The following is a 21091-nucleotide window of genomic DNA, read 5'->3' on the forward strand; positions in this document are numbered from 1 at the left end:
GGCACTCTCCCTGTTGTAATAATAACTATTTTTTTGACCACTTATTATATGCCCAGCACTGTTCTAAGTACTTTATGTATGTTTGTTATTTTACCTTCATAATAAACCTTATAAAATAGGTACTATTATTATATCTATTTTACAAATGAGGAAACTAAAGCACAGAGAAGTAATTTGCCTACAGTGTCACAGCTAGTAAACAATCTAGCTAGAAATTTCTAACTAAAATTGGACCCGTGGGTGTCCTGGTTCTTAACTGCTGTGCTGCATTATACTGTACCTACCTCATCTCATTGAACAAAATGATGATTCCCCTTTTTTACAGGTGGAAGGATGCTTAGAGACCATTAGTGCAATCTCTTGCTTTGATAGTAAAGAAATTAGTCGCAGAGCAGGGACTTGCCTGCCTAAGGTCATGCTGCTAGTTAATGACAAGAGATTGGATCTTAGGATGCCAGGGTGTGGTTCTTTTCACTAAACTAATATAAATTTATTAAGTTTCACATTAAGTATCACATTAAATAATGTTTATCACATAAAGTATAAATAATTTGGAATAATTCTGGGAAAAATACCCAGGCTTTTAGATAACAAGCTTTGTTAACTTGTCACCTAATACATCCAGTTAAGTATGTGTTGAAAAAAATGGAAGGAATAAAAATGGATAACTTCTTTTAACTAGTTCTATTTTTAAACATTTCTAGCATGATAAGGTATTTTCATGACTGATTTTTCCTAATGTCCCTGATCCCCTTAAAATTTAAATGACAAGGTTTTGGATTTAGATTTTATCACAAATGTGTAGTGATAACTTCATCCTTTGTGCCCCTTAATTTCCCAAAGGGCTTTTTTTTTTTTTTAAGTATCTTTTTTTTTCTTAAGTAATATCTATACTCAATGTGGAGCTTGAACTCGTGACCCTGAGACCAAGAGTCATATGCTATACAATTTAAGCCAGACAGATGCTCCCCACTAATGACTTTTAATTTACGAATCCTCTTATCCCTAGGATCCAGTGCCCACAATATCCAGCATGCGTTATATAATTATAAAATTGTTTAAACAAAATTTCTTCTGTTCTACTTTCCCTTTCATTAGCTCTTATTTTTCCACTTTAAACAAAACAGAATGAGAAAGTCTAGGTGAAGAGAAATAAAAATTCCAAGCAAATGGTAATGTTTTAGTAAAATATTTTACTCAACTATGACATCCACTTAAGTGTTTTCAAGTCCACAACAAAATTTCCTTGGCTCTTCTAATATCTATAGAACAACAAGCAGAATTTGCAAGTAGAATTATTTTTGGAAAAATTAAGAGTTCAAGAAAATATACCATGCCACTACTCAATACTTTTTTTATAGGGAAAGGCCAGCAGCGATCCCTATAGAAATCAAAAGCATTGATGATACTTCAAATTTCGATGACTTTCCCGAATCTGATATTTTACAACCAGGTAAGATACTCTATAACACGATTAACACAATGCATAGTCTGTGAAGATGTTGACATGTTCACTACTGAAATTCCTTTGCTCTTGGTTCATTTTTCTATCTTTCTAGTGCCAAACACCACAGAACCTGACTACAAATCCAAAGACTGGGTTTTTCTCAATTATACCTATAAAAGGTTTGAAGGGTTGACTCAACGTGGCTCTATCCCCACCTACATGAAAGCTGGAAAATTATGAATAAAGATCACATTCGTCCACAACCAAGAGAACTCAGGTAGCTGCATCACCAGGCTTGCTTGGCGTAGATAACAATACACTGAAATACTCCTGAAGATGGTGGTGCTTATGACTACAAGAGGAAATTCTACAGGATTAGGATTTCTAAGACTACTACAGGAATTGGTTGGCAGTGCCAGCTGGCTTTTTTTTTTAATATTTTATTATTTTTGTTAACTTTATTATACGAAGGTACTGGAATAAAAGAAACGTACATCCCTTTGTAACTGCACTGCCTACACGCGTATTAAGGTCCATTCTGCCTGTGTGTGCTGTGGCTTTGTACTGTAACACCTCTAATCAATTCAGGAGAAACATATCATTTAAAGCAACATAGGCTAACCTATAGGTAACACTGCAGTATTGCTGTTTACTGCAAATCTTATGGGTCTAGATAATCAAAAAAAGCCATCTTCCATAGTTGGTGTTAGAGTATTTGCCCTATTGGTTTGGACACCTATAGAATGAATAGATATGAAGACAATTTCTGTACTGGTTTTAAGAAATTTTAAAAAGAAAATACACTGGTTATTTAAGAAATAGAATTTATCATCATGTTATTTCACAAACTGCACAGTCGGGAGTGACAAGTTTATAATAAGGAGGAAGCTTAACACCTTCACTCGAGCACTCCACTAAAATATTTACTTTGCATTCAGAAATACTGATGACCTTTATATAGGTAGTCTGTACACTCATAGGGAGATGTACTGTATCATATAAAATGTAAAGTTGCTTTTCTTGTGACAAAAGGACTTCTTTTTTAACAAGAGGACATGGCATTATTTTGATTTGATTATGGTGAGTTGAATTTCAGAAATGACCGTGAAGGCTGCTTGTAGAACTGGTGTATTTTTATTAAACTATTTTTTTAAATGTCAATCTTCTGATCATGTAAATGGACTTGTAGAGAACAAAGAGGTATTTACTTTGGTTTTTCTAGAAAGTTGTTACATATCATGGATGGTTACATTTTATTTCTTTTGGTGAAAATTTTTCCTTTGATAGCACTTGTATTATTGTGCCATTATTTTCTTACACTCCAGACGTACCAAAGATCCTGAACAGAGTGGATGTTCACAACTGAGTAGAATTTTCCTTTCCTGTGAAAATGCCATTGTCAGGCACGACAGATCTTTGACAGAGGTCAGCTTATTGAAGGGCAACATAGTTCATGTTCAGCTACATCACTGTGGTTAATGGAGGTGGAATTAAGGAAATAAATGTGGGCCAGGGGCGGGGGGTTGGGAGGGGAGGTTGTGATGAGGATGGGGAGATGATGTCAGCATCAAATTCTTTAGCTGTTTCCTGAAGAATGAAGTCATCTTTTCTAACTCAACACTTTAATTCTAAAATGACTCTGAGGTTTTGGCTTCATAAGTACTAGTTAAGGAACAATACTTTATCAAATAATGGCCTAATGTTTGTCTTAACTGTTAACTGATGAAGAAAACTGTTGTTTTAAAGATACAACAGTTACAACCATAATCTGTGATCAAAATCAAAAGCAGTGATTTATTTGTAGCTATGGGGGAAGAACTGCATAGGATCATTGTGCAAATCTACAGAAGCTTTTATAAATGTTGCTGCTAGGTAGCTCCACAATGTTTCTACAAGGCCATCCTGGTTTGTTTGTTTTTCTCCCCCTGTTCTCTCTCTTTCCCTCTTCCTTCCATTCTTTCTTTCTAGTATTTGTTTGATATTTATTATGTGTTCATCCAATAGTTCATCTCCATTTCTCTTATTTGGATCATGTGGCAGAGAATCTAGAGGGGAGAGAGAACTATTAAAATTCTAGAGGTCTCAATTTGACCAGCCCTGGTTCTTCTAATTATAACTCACTCTAATTAAAAAAAAAATATGTTACTGCTGCTCAGTTTTATGAGACGTTTTCACCCCACTCCATCCCCTCTTTAAAAAAAGAAAAAAAAAGGACTGACTTTTGTTAGTGTGACAGTGAATGATTAGGATAGGAGGAAATTACATCATTTTCTAGTTGAGATATGGTAACTATTCTAGTATAGAACAATGTTGTTAATTCAAGTTGACGGAGAGAGAAAGAGGGGGGTGCAGTTACCTATGTTTACTTTTTAATTGATTAAGAGGAGAGCATATTGGTATATTGGTTTCCATCTCCCTTATTTTTATTAGCGGGAAGAACTTGGAAATGGTTAGGATTTCTTGGCACTGGAAGGGCAGTTCTGGAAAGTTTACTTTGTTTAGTGTCTTACTTTTCCCTGGAGTTAACAGAGTGATTCACAATCTTTGGGGTTTCCTCCTCATCACAAGCATTTCTTAAGTGCCTATCTAAAAGTAACTGAAGACTGTGTCTGTCCTTTGGAAGCTAAGAATTTGATTCATTATGCAAATTAGCTAGATAATTTGCAAAGCACCCTTGTGATTGAATTTTCTCTATTACACACTTACATATTTCAGGTGAACCATATAATTTAAATGACAAAACCCTATCTAATCAACTGGGCATAATGACATTTTCTTTAAATTAGACTCTATTTTGAATTAAAAGAGTTTTATTATAAACTGTGTGTTTTGGTTTTTCTAAGTTTATAGAAAGCTTGTATAATTCAGATTATTGATTTCCTGAATTAATGTAGACTTTGACTTTTTTATTAAAAAACCTTTGTATTAAAGCAAGTTATGTTATTTTTCTTTTATGCTTTTCTTATTAACCTAGTTTAAATCTTTAAATTTATTGCAGCATAATGCTATCTAAAAACAAAGAATTTCTTATAAATTAACCTTTTCTGAATGCAATATATGGCTGATTTAATAAGCTATAGGCGAATGGAAAATAACATGTGGAATACCTAAAGCTTTCTTTGGTTGCTACGGTTTAAGATAGGGTTTCATTTATTTCTATATTAGCATACTACTTCTGTTTTTAAAACATCTGTGTGTCTTTATGCAAATCTGTAAATTTAAAAAATATTTTTAAGTTCATTTATTTTTGATGTTTTATTGTAGACAACCTTCAGACAATCAAACAATACTCCTGGTGGAAGAACCAGCTATCCATTTTTTGATGATCTATAAATTACTGAGTTGAGATTTTAATCAGTAGAAAGGTCCCCTAGTAACACATTCTCTCTGAGTTGTTAAGGTTCAGAACATTCAGAACAACTGTTTTTGCTATAACCATGACTGTTTCTGCTTGTCTTTATTTAACATTTATTTTCTCCTTAGAAGTGCACTTATTTCTGAAAAGTTTTAATGAAACACTTAGAACAAACAAATACGAAACACTTGGGACTACTAGATATATTTTAGATTTTTATGAAAAAATGTGAGGGCATATTGCTACTTTAAGAAGAAATGAAGTAATAAAAATAGTTCTTAGTTATTTTTTAAAAAGCAATATAAATTATTCAGCAGTTGTCTAGAAAAATGATCATTGGGCTGTCAAGTTCTGTGTTTAGTTACTGAGTTTCAAAAAATGTTCTGGTGGCATGAAGCCTTTTCATTGAAGGTAAGAAAAGAATAAAAACTATGTTTATAATATTTCTGTGATGAGGTGTTTTGGTTTTCTTTTAAAGTTTTGAGACAAGTGTTACCCAAAACTTAATGAAGACTTCTCTATAAATATGTTCAACCTTCACACTTAAATATCACATCAAGAACAAAATTGATATTTGAAGTTTCAGTCGTATTATGTTTAAACAACCAAGATAGTTACACAGGTTTGTATAAAACTACCCCACTAGGGGGATCCCTGGGTGGCTCAGCCGTTTAGCACCTGCCTTGGCCCAGGGTGCGATCCTGGAGTCCCAGGATCGAGTCCCGCGTCGGCTCCCGGCATGGAGCCTGCTTCTCCCTCCTCCTGTGTCTCTGTCTCTCTCTCTCTTCTCTTTCTCTCTCTCTATAAATAAATCTTAAAAAAAAAAAAAAAAAAACTACTCCACTAGGCTAAAAATCAATTTGCAAGCAGAATTAAAATTGAAAATGCCTCAAGGGCAGCCCGGTGGTTCAGCGGTTTAGCGCCGCCTTCAGCCCAGGGCCTGATCCTGGGGACCTGGGATCGAGTCCCACGTCGGGCTTCCTGCATGGAGACTGCTTCTCCCTCTGCCTGTGACTCTGCCTCTCTCTCTCTCTGTGTCTCTCATGAATAAATAAATAAAATCTTAAAAAAAAAAGAAAGAAAAGAAAATGCCTTGAAATTAAGTTTAAAATGCCTCAGAATAGCACAGAAATTAGTGATATAAGCAGGTGCCATTACATCCTGTCCTGTGGAAGGCACTTATAAGCAGTCATGCTACTTTTTCCACTGATCTCAGAGGGAGCCAGTCAGAATCTGCTCATCCGAATTACGCTTTTAACTGTTTCTGACTTACATCATTTCAATAATGCCATTAAGACAAAACAAAAAAAAATAAAAAATAATTTAAAAAAGACAAAACAGTAAAAGCACTGAATGTGAAAATTTGGACATTGGAGCAAACTTGGAGACTAAGTGCATCTTCTTTCAAGAGCATCTTCTAAAAAAAAACGTCTTCTGATAAAAAACTTATATTTGTATACAAAATGCTTTCACTTACATTATTCATTTTGGTTTTTGTTACAATTCTGAAATAAATATGATTACCATCATTTTACATATGATGAACATGAGGCTGAGTGTGACTTAACCAAACACTGGTAATAAATTTCTCTTGAATCAGAGTCCCCCACACCAGACAGCATGCTTCATTGACAAGTTACCTCATATGCTTCTAGACCCCAGAAAAGTACATGGGGAACTAGTAACAGGTTTGTCACTTTGGATACTTTTGACTGCAAGTATTAGAAGATGCAAGTCAAGGATCCCTGGTTGGCACAGCGGTTTGGCGCCTGCCTTTGGCCCAGGGCGCGATCCTGAAGACCCGGGATCAAATCCCACGTCGGGCTCCCGGTGCATGGAGCCTGCTTCTCCCTCTGCCTGTGTCTCTGCCTCTCTCTCTCTCTCTCTCTCTCTCTGTGTGTGACTATCATAAATAAATAAATAAATAAAAAGAAGATGCAAGTCAAGATGACTTCAACAATAAGGAAAATGATTATCTCACATAACACGACACAAGATAGGGAGCTTCCAGGGTAGTCAATTTAGCATCTCAAAAAACAACATCAAGAACACAGATCCTTTCCATTTTACTACTATGTTGTCCTCATAGTGTTAGCTTTGTCCCTGGTCTTGTTTTTCAGAGGAACTAAATGGCTAGAGACACTAGGCATCAAATCTTTCTACAACATGTAAATCCTTAGAAACTACTTCTTAGGCACCCTCTTTTTTAAGATCAAGTAAAATCTTTTCCAGAAGCATTCTAAGCAAAGTAACCTTCACATTTTATTGGCCATTATTATGTCATATATCCATTCCTACAACAGTACCTGACCTGGGACTGACTTAAATCCTTATCAGGATTCACATCCCTGGTACTAGGGTGAGGCTTACCTAAAGCGCATGGTTACCTGATACCAGAACCAATTGGACTTTTCACATTCAAGCTCCAAGATAATCAAAAGAGTGCTACACATTTTTATAGCAATGGATCTTACTTTAAGCCACCACACTGGATTTTCTTGCTGATTCTCCCATAGCTACATTAACATCTTTCCCGGCCCCCCAAAACCAGGAGTACAAAGTACCACTGTGCCAGCCCATGGCTCAGCCACTGCAATCCCACTTTTCTTGTCCTTTGGAGAACCAGAAGTATGAGTGGGTCTCTGGACCTCATACAAACAGAATAGCTGTGTGGCCCAATGATCAAGGTTTGGTCTCTCCGGGCCTGGCTTTTGCCATCCCTCCCAGCTCCTAATCATTTCTCCATTGGTATCACTGCTGTGATACCAGTAATAGAAAACCTCATTGATTTATTTCCCCAAGATCCAGCTAGGAGTGGGGTGGCCTAATTATATATTGGCTCAACTGCTTTGTCTAACTTGAGCAGATGGGCTTTGACTAATGGAAATCAGAACATTCCTCAGGTGAGGTTGTGCTAAATACCACAATATTATCTCTGAATTACTTTATTATTCATATGAAGATGTTCCTTATCAAATTCTAAGACATAGGATGATTTTGGGGGGTAAAGATTTATTTATTTTGAAAGAGAGTGGGGGGAGCTGGTAGGGGCAGAGGGAGAAGGAGAATCTCAAGCAGACTCCCTGCTGAGTGCAGACTCCCCCCTCCCCCCCCTTGCCGGCTTCCCTCCAACACAGGGCTCGATCTCACAACCCTGAGATCATGACCTGAGCTAAAATCAAGAGTCTGGACCCTTAACTGACTGAGCCATCCAGGCGCCCCATCATAGGATGACTTTTAAGTCTCTTCCAAAAGGAGAAACCCATAACAGGAATGGGTTGTCCTCTTAGGTAAGATAATCATGAACAGAACTTGAAGAACACTCCTGTCCAATTGCATACAACATGAGGAGGACTGAAGAGGACCTGGGATACCATACTTGTTCTAAGAGTGTCCAAAACCTGCAAAAGCTGGGGTGCCAGGGTGGCTCAGGATTGAGCCCCACATTGGGCTCCCTGCTCAGCGGGGAGTCAGCTTCTCTCTCTGCCTCTGCTTCTCCCCTCTGTGTGTGCTTGTGCTCTCTCTCAAGCTCTCAACTGTCTCTCAAATAAATAAAATCTTTTTAAAAAAATGTAGGGGATACATGAAATTTTAAAAAAACTGCAAAAGTATAAATTAGTTCAGCTTTTGACACAATACACAAAATAATCTCTAAGGGAAAAATAACACTAAGCAGTAACTCCATATCTAAAGTGATGTCTGCACAACCATTCCCTCAGGCTTGACCTATGTTCCTTTTTGTATTTTTCTTGGAATTTTAGTTTATTGCTACTTTTGGTCTCTAGTTAGTAGAAATACACAATTTACCACCACCACCCCCAGCAATGTGGGCTTATTAGGAAACTTGATTTTGACAAGTTGAAGCAGTATTTCCTAAGGTACTTAAAATGTCTTGAAATCAAGAAGGGTGCTGATTTGAAATAAGGATTTAGAACTACAAAATCAGGATCTCTAGGACTGGGTCTGAAATTCTGTACGTTATCATGCACATCCAACTTTGGGAACCACTGAAAAAGACACTGGTTGGACTTTTCCAGACCTCATCAATCACTGTGAGAACACGTATATGAGGTGACAGGTGCACAGCAGGTGAAGTACAAGTAAGTCCACACTCACGGCAGCGCCTGGCACATTGTGGGCACTCTATAAATATGCGTGAACAAATGAATGAAATAGCGGCATTTTGTGGGCAGCTCTACTTTCCATCTACAGCTGATCTCAAAATCTCATTTTTAATAAAAACATAAATCAACTCTAAGAGCATTGAAAAAGAATGTAGCTTTACTAAAGTTGTTATTTTCCACGGAAATAATGTAAGGGGGTTTGCATTACACTGTGAAGTTCCCTTAATATCCTTTTATTTTTTTAAGATTTTATTTATTTAATTCATGATAGAGAGAGGCAGAGGGAGAAGCAGGCTCCATGCAGGAAATCTGACACACGGGACTCGATCTTGGGTCTCCAGGATCACACCCTGGGCTGAAGGCAGCACTAAGCCACTGAGCACCCAGGCTGCCCCCCCTTAATACCCTTTTAAAAGATCTTTCTCAAATTTCCACTCTCTGTGGCTGCCACCACCTCCCTCCTCTCTCTCATGAGTACACCCTCCTGCACTTACCTTCTCTGCTCCTCCTCCCCTTCATAGGCCAACCTCAAGCTGATCTTCCCCATACCAGACACCTACTGTAGGCCTGTCTATTCCTCTAAACACATTTGGCCTCCCTGTTTCTCCCGACTGCACTCCCACTTATGAGCCTGCTTAGCAGAAACATGAATCTTCCCCAGTATTGACCCTTCATAGAATGTTGGGGGTGGAAGTGAAGGCACAGTGGCCAGGGAAAAAAAAGTAGTTTTATTTTATTATTTTTTAAAGATTTTATTTATTCACGAGAGACATACAGAGAAAGGCAGAGGGAGAAGCAGGCTCCCTGTGGGAAGCCAGATGTGGGACTTGATTCGAGAATCCAGGGCCATGCCCTGAGCTGAAGGCAGACGCTCAACCACGAGCCACTCAGGTGTCCCAAAGGTAATTTTAAAAATCAAAAATTTAGTTATTTTCTCCAGTCACTCAGTAGCTCGTTAATGGGTAGTTATTTTTATATTTACCCATCATTGGAAATGGTATCTACAATGTAATTGTACTCTGAAGCAGGTGGATTTTTTTTTCTTTTTCTTTTCTTTTTGCCCTGGACCAACTAAAATATATAAGTTGTCTTAAGGAACCCTCAATCCAAATTAAATTGTTACAATCCCAGCAGGAGGTTGGCAAGCACAGGAATTTATCCTTTTGAGGTAGTGGTTGCTAATTCCACCAATACTGTTCCTCCCTGAGTACTTGCCAGTAATGCAAAATTAACAAACTAAGGTCACCCTGGGATTAGCAATGATTCCTAAAAAGCCACGCTGTCCCTGGGCTTTTGGTGAGAAAAGGGCATTGACCAGAAGGAAACATACCATGTGTTCTGCAAGTTATGTTTCAAGTCACTTCTGTTACATTTTGCCCAAGGAGAAAATACTAGAAAAATCTCTGCTTGGAAATGAGATTACCTTCCTATACATCTCTGTTTTATCCTATGAGGCATAATATAACTACTTAAAAAAATAAAAAAAGCTCTGGAAGGGAAAGCCCTAGAGGACAAAGAAAAAGTAGCAAGCAGGATTTAAACTTCAACATTAAAGGGAGTGCACGTCAAGCTATGAGACTGACTTGCCCCCAGAGAACCCTATGGCCTGTTCTCCTTGAGCATTACTTCCTCCTATCATATTTAGGTTCTGGATTTCTTTTCTTTGGCTTTCAGGCTTGGGTGGAAGTGAATCATCATTTCTAAGAAATGAGGACTGCAGTGATTCACCGGTAAGCTTATTGGATGGACACCAGGCTATGAACTCCCAAGGAGATCTGACTTTTACAGTCTGGCTTCTCCCATCTAGTGAGCGGTCCTGGCCCGGGGCTCACCTCTGAGCCTGTGCACATCTATACATAGTCTGTTCGGTACATTTTAGCCAGGGCCCTGCTTTAGCATGAAGGTGACATTGCACACGCACCCAGGTCTTAGACTACCTCCCCACGTGGTGACCCCTCCCCTGCCTTGGTGCGCATTCCTGGGGGCGCCACAGGGTTAGGAGGGCCGCAGACGCCTACTCCTGCCGGGCAGCACCGTCCCAGTCCCCTTGGCCAGGTTTGGCCTAAGGAGCCCTCGGGGCACGCGTGCAGCTAGTTAAGACGCTCTAATGAGAGTCACTAGGAAAACTCATGGATGTAGGCCGGCTGATGCGAAGCTTCAGGGTCTTGCCTGCCGCTCCTTTACTCCGCCCCCTTCCTCTACTGGGCGAAGTGTAACCGAGGGGGCGGGGGGGGGGGGGAGCAGCCCGCGGCGCCCCGGGAAGAGCGCTGTCCGGGGGCCCCCGGAGGCCCCGGCTCAACCGTTGCAGGAGCCAAAAGCAGTCTTGTCGGTGACCCTCGTGCCCGCAGCGAGGCCTTCCCTCGCCCTCGGGGTGCAGCGCAGCCCTCCTCCAGCGCCCCCACCTGGCAGGGATCCCCGTCCACCCCTCACCTGCCCCCGCCCCGGGGCACCACTGCAGCCCTCGAACAGGCACTCGGCGACTCCTACGGGGACCCCGGGACCCCGGCCTACGGCGCGGGCTCGGGGAAGGCTGCAAGCGCAGCTCGGCTCCCTGCGCGCTCGGCCTGCAGGCGCGGGGCGCGGGGCGCGGGGCGCGGGGCTCCGGGCTCGGGGCGGCGCCGCCGTGACTCCGCCCCGCGCCGGGGCCCCGAGGCCGCCCAGGCCGCCCGCTCTGCGGTCCGGGGTCGGTGGGGGCGGCCGCGTCCCGCTGCCGGGCGGGCGCAGGGCGGGCCCCGAGCTCTCCATGCCGCCAGCCCCGGGGCTGCGGCGCCGGCCGGGCGGCTCCTGCGATGGCGGCGGCGGAGGAGGCTGCGGCGCCAGGTGAGGCTGCGAGCGGGCGGCTCCAGGTGCGGCGGCGCGGGGGGCGGTGGGGGTGCCGGGGAGCCCCGCGCGTGCCCCGGGAGGGCGGTGGGGTGCCGGGGAGCCCCGCGCGTGCCCCGGGGGGCGGTGGGGGTGCCGGGGAGCCCCGCGCGTGCCCCGGGGGGCGGTGGGGGTGCCGGGGAGCCCCGCGCGTGCCCCGGGGGGCGGTGGGGGTGCCCGGGGAGCCCCGCGCGTGCCCCGGGGGGCGGTGGGGGTGCCGGGGAGCCCCGCGCGTGCCCCGGGAGGGCGGTGGGGGTGCCGGGGAGCCCCGCGCGTGCCCCGGGAGGGCGGTGGGGGTGCCGGCTCGCCGCCCGCTTTCGCGTCGCCCGCAGCCTCGTTTCTCGGCCGCGGCTGCATCTTGGCGCGCAGGGGAGGCGGCGAGGGACCAGCGCCGGGTAGCGACGGGCGAGCCCCCCCCGGGCCCCCGGGACCCGCTCGGCGTCTGCGGTGCCCTCCTCGGGGGGCGCTCGGGCCCCGCGAGCCTGCGTCCTGCGCTCCCCGGCCCGGGCGAGCGGAGCCGCCGAGACCCCCGAGAGCCCCGCGGGGTCCCGGGCCCCGGGCTGGCAGCGCTGCCGCGCCCCCTCCCCCCCCCACCGCGGGGGGCTCCCTGCGAGGCCTCCCGGGCCAGCCGGGTCAGGACGCCCGGAACCTGCTTGTAAACGGGCGGAGGGGATTTCGGGGAAGCGATGGACTAAATCGCACTTGCCTCGTATCACGTGGCGATGAGTTTTGTCCTTCTCTGAACCAGCAGGGGGAAGAGGCGCTTCTGAAACTCCAGCAGGGGACCCCCGGGTGGCGCCGCCTGCAGCCCCGGGCGTGACCCTGAGACCCGGGATCGAGCCCCCAGGGGGCTCCCTGCGTGGAGCCCGCTTCTCCCTCTGCCTGTGTCTCTGCCTCGCTTTCTCTCTCTGGGTCTCTCATAAATTAATTAATTAAATTAAAAAAAAAAAAGAATGGAACTCTAATTACAGTTAAGGGAACTTGGGGTCGTGGGGAGATTTCCAACACTCTCACTTGAACACGTGCCCTCTTTTCTGGAAGATAGAAAGATGTGAGTGAGCGCTGTTCTAGCAAAGAGAAGGCCGTATGTTTGGGTTAAGCTCAGACATGTCGCTGGGGTTATTTACTTATTTAGCCTTAGTTTCTTCATCTGTAAAATGGGGATAATTACAGCATCTGGCTATAGGATTGTGAGGACCAAATGAGATATAAAATGCACTTGGGTACGTATAAAATGCTTAGCCCAGGGCAGCCCCGGTGTCCCAGTGGTTTGGGGCCTCCTTCAGCCCAGGGGTGTCATCCTGGAGACCCGGATCGAGTCCCACTTCGGGCTCCCTGCATGGAGCTTGCTTCTCCCTCTGCCTGTGTCTCTGCCCACACACACACCCCCGTGTCTGTAATGAATAAATAAAAATAAAATCTTAAAAAAAAGAATGCTTAGCCCAGTCCTTGAGGAATAGCAAGTGCCCCATAAACATTGGCCTAATACAATTATTAATTTGCAGCTCCCATTTGCTTCGTGAAATTGGTGAGCCTTGTCTGATTAACTAAAGTGTTATCCCACACAAGTCAACATTGGCCAAATTGAAAGAATATTTGGACTCTACTGAAAAAAGAGAAATACGAAAATGCACCTACCCGTTCAGAGTGGCGTTCACCCCATAAGCCCATAAGGGCTTATAAGTTTTCAGAGAAATAGTTTATTGCTGTTTAGCTGAATACCAAGTGTACATTTGGAAATTATTAAAATCGATTTATCTTAGGTAAGAATAGCAAAATTTCCGTGGGGGCCAGGAGAGCCTGCATTTATTGAGGTCCTGTCATGTATCAAGCATTTCACAGGGATACCTTCCTTCGTGTCCTAGCAGCCCCATGATGTAGGCGGTGTTATCTCCATGTTGCTGATGAGATGAGAAAACAGGTTGGGCCACAGTTCCACAGCCAGAGAGTGACAAAACTGAAAAAAAATCTGTGGCTACTGGCCATGCTGCTTTCCTTTCTTTCCTGTCTCACTGGGTGGTGCTAATGAGCAATGCGTATACTTTTCGGATACTCTCTTTTAGATGAAAAGGGTGAAAAAAATAGGGTTATAAGTTCCCCTATCCCTGGAGGAAGTAACAAAACAGGGCTCTCGATCAGAATCCATGGCCATGTTTTCCTTAACACAAAATCCCTGATGATTTCTTTTTCCCTAGGCAGTTTCCCTAGGCCCTGGTAGCACAAATCTATAAGTGGTGAGGGGAGAAAACCCCGTGGTGGTTACACAGCTGAAAATAACTTTGGGGCTGGTTTTGGCAATGGCCACCAAAAATCAGCTGTGCCTAACATAATTGCCTGCTCAATTTTTTGACAGGCTTATGGTAAACACCAAGAGTGAGCAAGCTGCCAAGTGGCTAGGTGTCCTGGTAAATGGTTCCAGAATCCTTGGAGTCAGGAAGAGGGCAGTCCTGCAGGAGCAGCGCATTTCAAGACTGTCAGGGATGGCTTGAGTCTTGGCATTTGTGGAGCAGCCTTCTCCCCTTCCTTTTGCTTACCTTGGCATGTTGTCACCTGCGAGCTAATCAGAGCACTCTTTCTGAGATGTAGTTCCTCAATTATAGTGGCTTGAGTTCATCTTTGTGACTCAGAAATAAAAAATCATGTGCCGGTCAACTTTGCATAAGCTACCACTCCTGGCCTGGATCCTTAGGGAAAGTTTCAGCCTGAGATGCATTATCCATCATAAACCAGGATGGACTAAAACTGCTTTTCACAAGTTTGGGAAGGTGGGGAGGAGGTTTGGGGAGGGAGAGGAAAAGAGAATGGGGAAGAGGGATGGAGTGAATAGAGAAGAGGGGAGAGAGTAAAGGAGCAAGATGGAAGGAAGGTGGAAAGTGAGGAACAGAGAGATTAGGAAGGGATGGGGAGATGAGGAAGGGATGGGGAAAGGAAAATGAGAAAGGGCAAGGAGTTGGTGGGGGGAGAAGAGTGAATGGGGGAAGGGGAGAAGGGTAGGGACTGCCAGCCCAGTGATGTTTGACTCCAGGAAAAAAGAAAAAGTAATCGAATGTTTAAAATATATAAGGAGGGGCACCTGGGTGATGCAGCTGGTTAAACATCTGACTTGATTTTGGGTTCATGTCATGATCTCAGGGGCCTGAGACTGAGCCCCACATAGGCGAGTCTGTCTGAGATTTTCCCCTGCCTACCCCCATTCCCCCATGTGCTCACACACTTGCACTTTCTCTCTCAATAAATAAATAAAATATACAGGGAAAGCCGAAACATATAATAAACACAGTCATTTCACTTTCCTTTTTTTCTTGTGGCAAGACTCCCTGATTCTTTTTTTTTTTTTTTTTAATATTTATTCATGAGAGAGAGAGAGGCAGAGACACAGGCAGAGGGAGAAGCAGGCTCCATGCAGGGAACCCGATGTGGGACTCGATCCCAGGACTCCAGGATCATGCCCTGGGCCGAAGGCAGGCACCAAACCGCTGAGCCACCCAGGGATCCCCAGACTCCCTGATTCTAAAGCATGATCTCTTTCTGTGCTGTGAGCATTGATTATGGCATCCTTTCGAAATCTCCCCCTTTACATAATGTTCAGGAAATCATAAATAAGGTAATAACACCTCATTCTAGTAGCCCTGATATCAGGTGTCCCATTTAGTTGAAAACCTCCAGTTTTCCACCGTGACAGCGGAGTTACGCAGGTGCCTGGGATCTGGGTGGTGAGTCAGCCTCAGTACCATCGCCAGCATTATCAGGGACTCAGTGACCAGGTGCCCTATAGGAGATGAATGTCCCTGAGACCTTTGCCTGCTCTGTGAGACAGTGAGTTCCTGTTCTGGTTTCTGCAGGTCTGCTCCCTGGAATGGCCCCTCTCCACCAATCCCAAATACCAGCCCTCCTGTACCCCACCCGCCTCACCCAGTGCCTCCCTCCTTCTGGTGGCAGGAGGCTATGAGAACTTAGAAGAACCTATAATTTGAACTCTTACTGGTGCTGGCACTACAGGTGGAAGATATTCCCTGCAGTAGCTTATAGTATTTCTGGATGTTTACTGATAATATATGAAGCACTTGGCTGTGTACCCCCCCCCCATTTTCTTCTCTTATGTGAAATCACATTTACTGGTCCCTCACACATACCATTTAAATTATATCGCTTTATAATACCTCACCCCCTCTATTTTAAAAATTTAAAATATTTCCAAGGGCACCTGGATGTTAAGCCTCCGACCCTTGATCTAGGCTCAGGTCATTATCACTGGGCATGAATCTGCCTAAGATTCTCTCCTCCTCCCGCTGCCCCTTTCTCCTGCTAAACTTTAAAAAAAATCTCTTAAAATGTTTACATGAGTCCAGTTATATAATATTAAAACTCTTACTTGAAAATGCTTAAATGTTGGTTGACATGATAGGAAATTTGTTATTTACCCAAGTACATTACTGGTATTTTGTTTCTCTAGTCTTTAATCTTCTGGTTTAGGTCTCTATATATTTACAGAGAGAGGAACAAAAGCTGGAAAAAAAGGAAATATGGAGAGGATCATTCACTCTTCCATCAATATGGTTTACATTACAGGATATTTATTATTGAAGGTCAACATTATTGCCATAAAACAGTAGTTGCCAAAGCACTCAAAATGTTTCATTCATAGAGAAAATGATTTACTTATAATATTTATTTTTTTGAGTAGATAAGAAATACACTTTACCATACGTTCCAAATGTATCACAGGGAAAGTGGAGAATCATCCACCAGCTTTCTCTTCCAAAATCCCTCCACTTTGTCTCCTTGTCTGTTATGTGAGGGAATCTACCTTTTCCATATGTTTTAAACTTTGCTACCTCCAGGCATTGCTCAGGCTATGGGCTGCTCCTGCCTTCCCTCCAGATAGGCACGTAGAAGTTTCAGGTAGTCTGGAAGGCTGAGCTCAGGTGTCACTATGTTTTCAACTTGCCTGTGGAGGAGGCGATCTGGTGTATAGGGAAATGGGCATGAGCTTCGGAACCAGGCCATTGGGAACGTGATTGCCAGTTTCATTATTTACTAGCTATGTGACCTTGGCCACATTAGTTCATTGCTCTGAGCCCCAATTTCCTTGTCTATAAAATGGAAGTAAAAGCTGCCTAATTTGGAGGGTTGTGTGGGGATTAAATGACACTATTATAAAGTGTTAAGTGAAATCTGACATACAACAAAAGATTATCCCCCTTTTTTCCATAAAACCTTCCCAGAACCTCTCCTCCCCAATGGAAATGCTTCTCCCCTTCTATTTTCACTTTGTTGTTTTTGTGTGTGCCTGTTCTAACACTTGGCCTACTTGCCGCAGGTTACTTAGGTAGATTTTTTAGCTCCATTCCTGGGTTGATTCTTACTCATCTTTACAATCTCCGACTCCTTATACCTGTTAAATACCTAATAAAGATTTGTTGACTTTAAATGAATGATGATTGGTCTAAGGTGTGGACAGGGCTGGTTCATTCATAAACTATCCATTAAATACATACTGCTGTACTAAGTGAACAAAGACAGAAATGATAAACAAGAAAAAAGTTTCAAGAGCTTATAAATAGGTGAAAAGCAGTCAAAATATGCGTAAGACAAGATAGAACCTAGTTAAGATCTAGTTTAACTGCTACGAGTGAGCCTCCTCACCCAAATTTGGGAGAAATTATATCTAGGTCGTGCAGCAGGGACTCCCAGACCTTCAGAGAAGGTGCCAACTTTAGTATCGATGGGTAGATAACTTGGGGAGGCAGTGAAGAAGAGGCTCTGAAGAAGAGGGTCTTCAGGACAGAGCATAGCATGGATATGGAAGTCATCAGTGATGTGCTTGGAAGAAACGGTGGTAGCATCTGGCTTTGGATAGGAAAAAATGGAAAAGGAATTGCCCAGGGAAGTTGCAGTGTTAGTGTGGTGGTGGGCTTCCCCTCCCACGCCTGTGGTGCAGCACAGTTGACCCAGAAAGCCCAGTTACACAGGCAGTGATTGGCTTGCTCTCTAAAAGGAAAGATACGTACGTCTTCCTTTTGGCCCCTGGTCAGCAAGAGAGCTTCTGTGTCACCTTGAAAGACTAATTGTGGCGTATTATTGGTCAGGAAAAAAAAATGGCAGAGGTCTCAGTTCCTGTCAGGCGATTGGATATTAAGTCTTGGCCTTCACTCCAAATCCTTCTGGACCACTTTCTCATATCATCTTTTCTTCCAGAAAAAGGAGCTGCCTCTGTCTTTAAATCCATTTCACATTCATCTGAAAAGCGTCATCAGAATTGTTTCATTTATTCCTATCACAGCCTGTTGGGAAGTAGGTATCTGGACTTGTAATGACCTTTCCCATGTTCTTCCACTGTCCCCATCGCTGATAACCCCTTGATGGGGACATGCGCTCCAGACACATTCCCAGATGCTTCTTCCCAGGCTGCTCCATGGGACAAAGCTGAAAATACCCTTAGCCATGACTCCCAGCATAAATACTTAGTGCAGGTTTGTAAGCCAAAAGGAATCAGGTACCCTGCACGTCTGAACATGCTGCGAATGTGAAAAAGCACTCGTGGAAACACTCATGTGTGATAACCTCAGAAGATGTTCTTATTTTGATTCAGATACAGTGCAGAGAATCTCTGGTTTAGAAGTTACTTAAAAGCAGAAGCTCTATATACATTAAAGTGCCTCTTGACCGTTTTTTCCTTAGGAGAGGAAAATATAGAAAGAATAGACCATTGTTGAGCTGGGATAGTACCAAAGCCATATGTATTTTACAGAAATAGATTTTATTTTAAGATTTTATTTATTCATGAGAGACAGGGGCAGAGACAGGCAGAGGGAGAAGCAGGCTTCTTGCAGGGAGCCTGATATGGGACTTGTTCCCAGGACCCCGGGATCATGCCCTGAGCGAAAGGCAGACACTCAACCACTGAGCCACCCAGGGGCCCCAGAAATTTAGAATTTAAAAGATATATCGATATACAGTAGATGGAATTGAAATTGAACACTTTATAAAGTAGATATTGATATTTAAATAAGTGATTGTGAAAATTAATACTTGTTTTGTCAAAGATCTATAGAAAATATGGAAATATTGAACAGAATTTCCAGCTCAGTGTGTATTTCTTACCAGCTCCCTGGTTGGAGGATTGGCTGTCCTCCCTGAGCTACGAGGTACCCCAGGTAGGCTGTGCTTGTACCAGCAGAGAGGCAATATTGGTTTTAGTAGGTCATCCCTTTTGTAAGAGTTATTCAGACAACCACACTGACCTAGAAAAAAAGAGACCAAACCCAATTTTCCATGCATCCTGGTGCTAGTGGCTTCTTAGGACAATTCTCCTTTTCTTTAGCTTTTGGCCTCAGTTCAACCAGCACTTTTGGCTTATCAGTTTGTTTCAACAATAATCGTAGCTACCTCTGGGACATGTGTTTGGTTTTAAGCAAAGCACCCTGGACTTGGGTGGGGGGTTCACATTCACACTTCAAATTGTAGAAGGCATCGAGGACAAATTATTTATCAAGAGGTTTAAAAATAACTGTTTAGGGATGCCTGGGTGACTCAGCAGTTGAGTATCTGCCTTTGGCTCAGGGCGTGATCCTGGAGTCCTGGGATCAAGTCCCACATGGGGCCTCCTGCATGAAGCCTGCTTCTCCCTCTGCCTGTGTCTCCGCCTCTCTCTCACTCTCTCTGTGTCTCATGAATAAATAAACAAAATCTTCATATAAAAAAAAAACTGTTTGTTACCTATTTGTCTAAGAAGAGCCTGGAAGCATCTTTAGATTCTGATCATCATTGTAGCTATGACATGTGAGGCCTAGATAGTATTAAAGTCACAAATGTCACTTTGGGTTTTATCACTTTTAAAACTCATCTCATGTTTCAGTTTGTAGAACTTTTAACAGTTTGCCTGTTGCAGTGTCAATGCTTCCCTCTCCCCCCCCCCACTTTTAAAGGGTCTTTCTTCAAGAACAGTCACCATTTAGAGAAAAGATACACAAATATTTTTGTGAACCCTGACAAATATTTTTCTCAAAGATAAACTGAAAGTGTTTCATTTTGTTAATGATTTAGTTGTCAGGAAGCATTGTATCTTTTTTTTTTTTTTTTAATTCTTAACATCCACATTTATTTAAGAAATCTTAAAAAAAAGAAATCTTAAATGGAGTGGTTGACATAATATTATGCAAGTTTTATTTTATTTTTTTTAAATTTTTATTGGTGTTCAATTTACCAACATACAGAAAAACACCCAGTGCTCATCCCGTCAAGTGTCCACCTCAGTGCCCGTCACCCATTCCCCTCCAACACCCGCCCTCCTCCCCCCTTCCACCACCCCTAGTTCGTTTCCCCGAGTTAGGAGTCTTTATGTTCTGTCTCCCTTCCTGATATTTCCCAACATTTCTTCTCCCTTCCTTTATATTCCCTTTCACTATTATTCATATTATGCAAGTTTTAGTTGTACTATATAGCAAATCAATTGATAGTTATATACATTACAAAATGCACACCGTGATGTGTGGTTTCTTCTCTCATACGAAGTTATTAAAGTATTCTTGACTATATTCCCTATGGTGTACTTTTCATTCCCATGACTTACTTATTTTAAAACTGGAAGTTTGTACCTCTTAATTGCCTTTCCCATGGTCCCCCTTGCTCCTCCCCTCCGGCAACTACCAGTTTGTTCTCTGTATTTATGAGTCTGTTTTGTTGTTGGTTTGTTTGTTCATTTGTTTTGTTTTTTAGATTCTCCATGTGAGTGAAATCATAGGGTATTTGTCTTTCTCTAACTTATTTCACTTAGCATAATACTTTCTAGGCCCTTCCATGTTGTTGTGAATAGCAAGATTTCATTCTTTTTTATGGTTGAATAATAATTCTGTTGTGTATATATACCACACCTTTATTGTCATCTGTTGCTGGACACTTAGGTTTGTCTCCATATCTTGGCTATTATGAAAAATGCTGCAATACACATAGGCGTGCATGTATACTTTCAAATTATAGTTGACATTTGAACAACATGGGTTTGAACTGTGATGGTCCACTTAAATGCAGATTTTTAAAAATAAATACAGTATGGTAACTGTCCATGTATTTTCTCATTATTTTCTTAACATTTTCTTTTCTCTAGCTGATTTTATTGTAAGAATACAGTATATAAGATCTATACAAAATATGTGTTAATCAACTATGTATATTATTGGTAAGGCTTCCAGTCAAGAGTAGGTTGTTAGTAGTTGTTATTGTGGAGTCAAAAATTATATGTGGATTTTTGACTGTGCAGGTGGTCAGGTCCCTAAGCACTGTGTTGTTCAAGGGCCAACTGTGGTG

The 21091-nt window shown here is 42.8% G+C and overlaps 2 protein-coding genes across 7 annotated transcripts in view; both read left to right on the top strand.

Moving 5' to 3' along the window:
• Window positions 1-5245, top strand: part of STK38L (serine/threonine kinase 38 like) — an 82452-nt gene extending 77207 nt beyond the window's left edge. Inside the window, exons 13-14 of the mRNA XM_041736102.1 lie at window positions 1362-1453; window positions 1560-5245. Coding sequence (XP_041592036.1) covers window positions 1362-1453; window positions 1560-1687 — 220 coding nt within the window. The 3' untranslated portion in view covers window positions 1688-5245. The remainder of the gene's footprint in view (window positions 1-1361; window positions 1454-1559) is intronic.
• A 6298-nt stretch (window positions 5246-11543) lies between these two features.
• Window positions 11544-21091, top strand: part of ARNTL2 (aryl hydrocarbon receptor nuclear translocator like 2) — a 112894-nt gene continuing 103346 nt past the window's right edge. For 4 of the 6 annotated variants that reach the window (XR_005984864.1, XM_041736076.1, XM_041736078.1 and 1 more), the window contains exon 1: window positions 11544-11746. Coding sequence is in view for 4 of the 6 variants with exons in the window: in XM_041736076.1 (XP_041592010.1) it covers window positions 11670-11746 (77 nt within the window). In the remaining 2 variants the exon portion in view is untranslated. Of the gene's footprint in view, window positions 11773-21091 lie in introns of all 6 variants that reach the window. The other 2 variants (XM_041736077.1, XM_041736081.1) reach the window with 2 other exon arrangements.

The sequence above is a fragment of the Vulpes lagopus genome, chromosome 21 (assembly GCF_018345385.1).
Source record: "Vulpes lagopus strain Blue_001 chromosome 21, ASM1834538v1, whole genome shotgun sequence".
NCBI lineage: Eukaryota > Metazoa > Chordata > Mammalia > Carnivora > Canidae > Vulpes > Vulpes lagopus.